At 36.9% G+C, this 3,091-nt stretch overlaps 1 protein-coding gene across 1 annotated transcript; it reads right to left on the bottom strand.

Moving 5' to 3' along the window:
* Window positions 1–378: 378 nt before the first annotated feature.
* On the bottom strand, window positions 379–1,047 carry LOC132266318 (RING-H2 finger protein ATL78-like). The gene has a single exon (XM_059767173.1). The coding sequence runs from the start codon at window positions 1,045–1,047 to the stop codon at window positions 379–381; it is 669 nt and encodes a 222-aa protein (XP_059623156.1).
* Between the last annotated feature and the right edge of the window lie 2,044 nt (window positions 1,048–3,091).

The raw sequence follows: 3,091 nt of genomic DNA, 5'->3' as shown, positions 1-3,091 counted from the left end.
TGAGGTTAAAAAAGTATTACTTACTAGTTTTTTTTAGTCCAACTTTTAATTTACTGTTAAAAAGTGGTAGCACTATATTTGAATTTTTAATGACGGTTCTTTACAGATACCAAAATATAAAAATATTTCTAGTCTGCTTCTATGAGCTAGTGCTTCCTTTTAACAGGACCGCACTGTGCAAGTGTTTGACAATGCTTTTGCTTTTAGTGTATATACTCGGAGATCTTTCTTTGGAGAAAGTGATTGAATTACGAAAAAGTGATTGAAGTATTTTCTTTTCCAACTACCTTATTTTTTATTACATGCCAAGAAATGAACTAATTTTATGTAAAAAAATATATATATAGAAATTACATATCATTGACTTGGCTCACCACACTAATTTAACTGAACTGAACAAGCATGGGACAATGCTTGATCATTTCTGTAATTCCGTTTCAATCCTTCAGGCTCTAGTGGGACAATGCTTATTATTGTGTCCAATCGTGATAGTGGTGGTGGTGGTGGTGGTGGTGGTGGTGGTGGTGGTGATAGCAGCCTTGATGAGTTAGCTCGGGTGCCCCTTTCAACGAGACAATGCCTACAAGTAGGGCACGAGGAATGCGAATTGAGCCACTCATCGATGCACCGAACATGAAACCCATGGTTGCATTTGGGAAGGACTCGTACACACTCACCGTGTGTGAACTCCGAAAGACAAATCACACACTCGTTGTCCAAGCCTGGCTGATTCAACCCATCTGAATAAATCAGTGTTGGGAAAGTGCTGAGAACCTTTTTCTTGATGCCTACATTGGCCAACTTAGGCGCCGGGTTATTCATAGTCTCAGAGGCTCCTAAATTTGTGCGCTTTAAAGCACACCTAATGATGGAAAGCAATCCTAAAGCTAGTGAGCATATTAGGGCACACAAGAGGACTACTAGGACCATTACGGGAGGGGTTGCCATAGCAGGTGACGAATAAAGAGGAGTGTGTAGTAGCAATCTTCTTGAGTAGAAGTGCCCTAGAAAATGTTGGAAGAACATGGTAGAAGAAGAGGAAGACATGTTTGTTCTGTTGAGTTAAAATAGTGATTCATGTATCAGGGGTATTTATTGAAAAAAGGTTGATGAGATTCAAAAATGGGGTCCCCTCTCTATCTCAATCTTTGTTTCATAATCAATTTGGGCTTATAAAATCATAGTAAATAATAAATAAATTTGGGATTGGGGTCCACAAGTTGCAAGTTGCCCGATGGCAATCAAATCATGCTCAAATAAATTAGAGTTTCTACATGGTCAGTAATTAAAGCAACATTATATCTACTAGATCTTCTAAAATTCTATCCTCGTATGTATAAGAAATAGTTGGTGATTGAAAATCCTTGAAAGTTGCAAGATCCATTTAAAATTGACTCAACCTATCCGTGCTACATGTAAAGCAGTTTCCTACGTACTCATATGGATATTATCTATAGAGAAACTGTTGGAGAGATTTTTATAATATTATGAATATAATATGGGGTGAACATAATACGGGTTAAGTGTAAAAAATTCCTTCACTATATATAAGAAGTACAAAAAACACTCATAAAAAAAAAAAAAAATGTGTATATATATCTTCCTCTACTATCAATCTTTTGAACAAATCACAACTCCATATGTTTGTGCAAAAACTAATTATTTGTCCTTCTATGTGACTGAAATTCCTTTCTTTGCATCTAAGGTACAACTTGGCCGTAATTTGAGTTGAGGAGATACACCCACTTGGTCCCTTATATGAACATGAGAGGTCTGTAATTGTTGCAGCTTAAAATTTTATCATGTCTTTTTTGTATTTTCATATATTTTAAAATTTTGATATGGAAATTTTATCCCGCTTGGGTGAGTCTCAACTGACCCAGCAGCGAGCTTCAGTCATCCCGCATTCCCGCTCTGTCCGGCCAGCATCAAACTTCACGACCAAACAACTGTAACTGCTCCATTGAAGGACGCTTGTGTGTCACCATGGATCCCAGACTCCCAGTGAAGCTCTGAGCTTTGTTTCATCTCCCGTGTACACAATTAAGGCAAGAACAAGAGACCTGAAATGGTGAGGCTCCAAGCATCAGCAACACCGAGCTCACACCGGCTCCGCTTCATGCAAAGCAAGACCCAACTGAAGCTACAACGTCCGACTAGCTTCCATTCGTTTAAGAAGTTGGTTACAGCTTCAATGATCTTCATGACTCAAAGACTCACTCCAGGGCAAAAACAATTTGTTTATTTTTTAAAATTTTTTTATGGAGGCTATTTTAGACATTTCAATTGCTAAATTGACATAATGTCCTTATATGCACAAATTAAAACAATATGGGTTTATTCGCGCATCTTGTATATAGTACCGAGGTTCTTTGTGTTGGGAAATGTGCAAGTTTAAAAAAAAAAAATTTGAGGGATTTTTATAAATAGATCTTGATTCCTTACATAGAGACAAGTTTTATGCAAAAATAAAAGATGATATATCATTTAATTAACAGTTTTCATACTTACATCAAATGTCTAAGTAAACATTTAAATCTTTTCTCTAAAGTGAATATTCTTACTTATTGTAGACCCCTTTAGGAATCACCAATACGCCTCGATGAACGACCTTGGAGTTAAGGCTTGTGGTAACCTCCTTTAGAAGAGATAGCAAACCCTAAAATCTAGAAAGAGATAATATATTTATTTTTCGTCATCTAAAAGTCACTCCCTAAAATATACTATAACGACCCAGGTTTTTTTTCAACCCGGTGCGTCAATGGTGACCCGAAAGTTGACCCGATAACGAATCCGAATGCGGAAACAAAAATAGAAAACAAGACTCTAAGAAGTTAAAGTGACCCTCCATGAGGTCGTAGAACCCAATGAGAACTAATGCGGAAACAAAAGATCGAAAATATGACAAATAAGCACCTAGGGGCAAAATAGTCATTTTACATGGAAATGACGTCCCAAGAATGTAAATTATTCTCGAGACACATCCGTGACTTCATGGAAAGTCACGGAATTCAAAAGAAAGTAGCGGAAGCAAATTACAAGAAAATCGGACAAAAATAGCCCCAAAGGCAAAATGGTCATTTTTGAAAAA

This window comes from Cornus florida, unplaced genomic scaffold (assembly GCF_030987335.1).
Source record: "Cornus florida cultivar Cherokee Brave unplaced genomic scaffold, ASM3098733v1 CherokeeBrave_3.0.0_Hap2_Chr07, whole genome shotgun sequence".
NCBI classification, from domain to species: domain Eukaryota; kingdom Viridiplantae; phylum Streptophyta; class Magnoliopsida; order Cornales; family Cornaceae; genus Cornus; species Cornus florida.
The sequence above is the reverse complement of the archived record's forward strand: the minus strand, read 5'-3'. Positions and strand labels throughout refer to the sequence as shown.

Bases quoted from the DNA above. Each gene is read 5' to 3' on its own strand.
- LOC132266318 (XM_059767173.1), bottom strand. From the start codon at position 1,047: ATGTCTTCCTCTTCTTCTACCATGTTCTTCCAACATTTTCTAGGGCAC.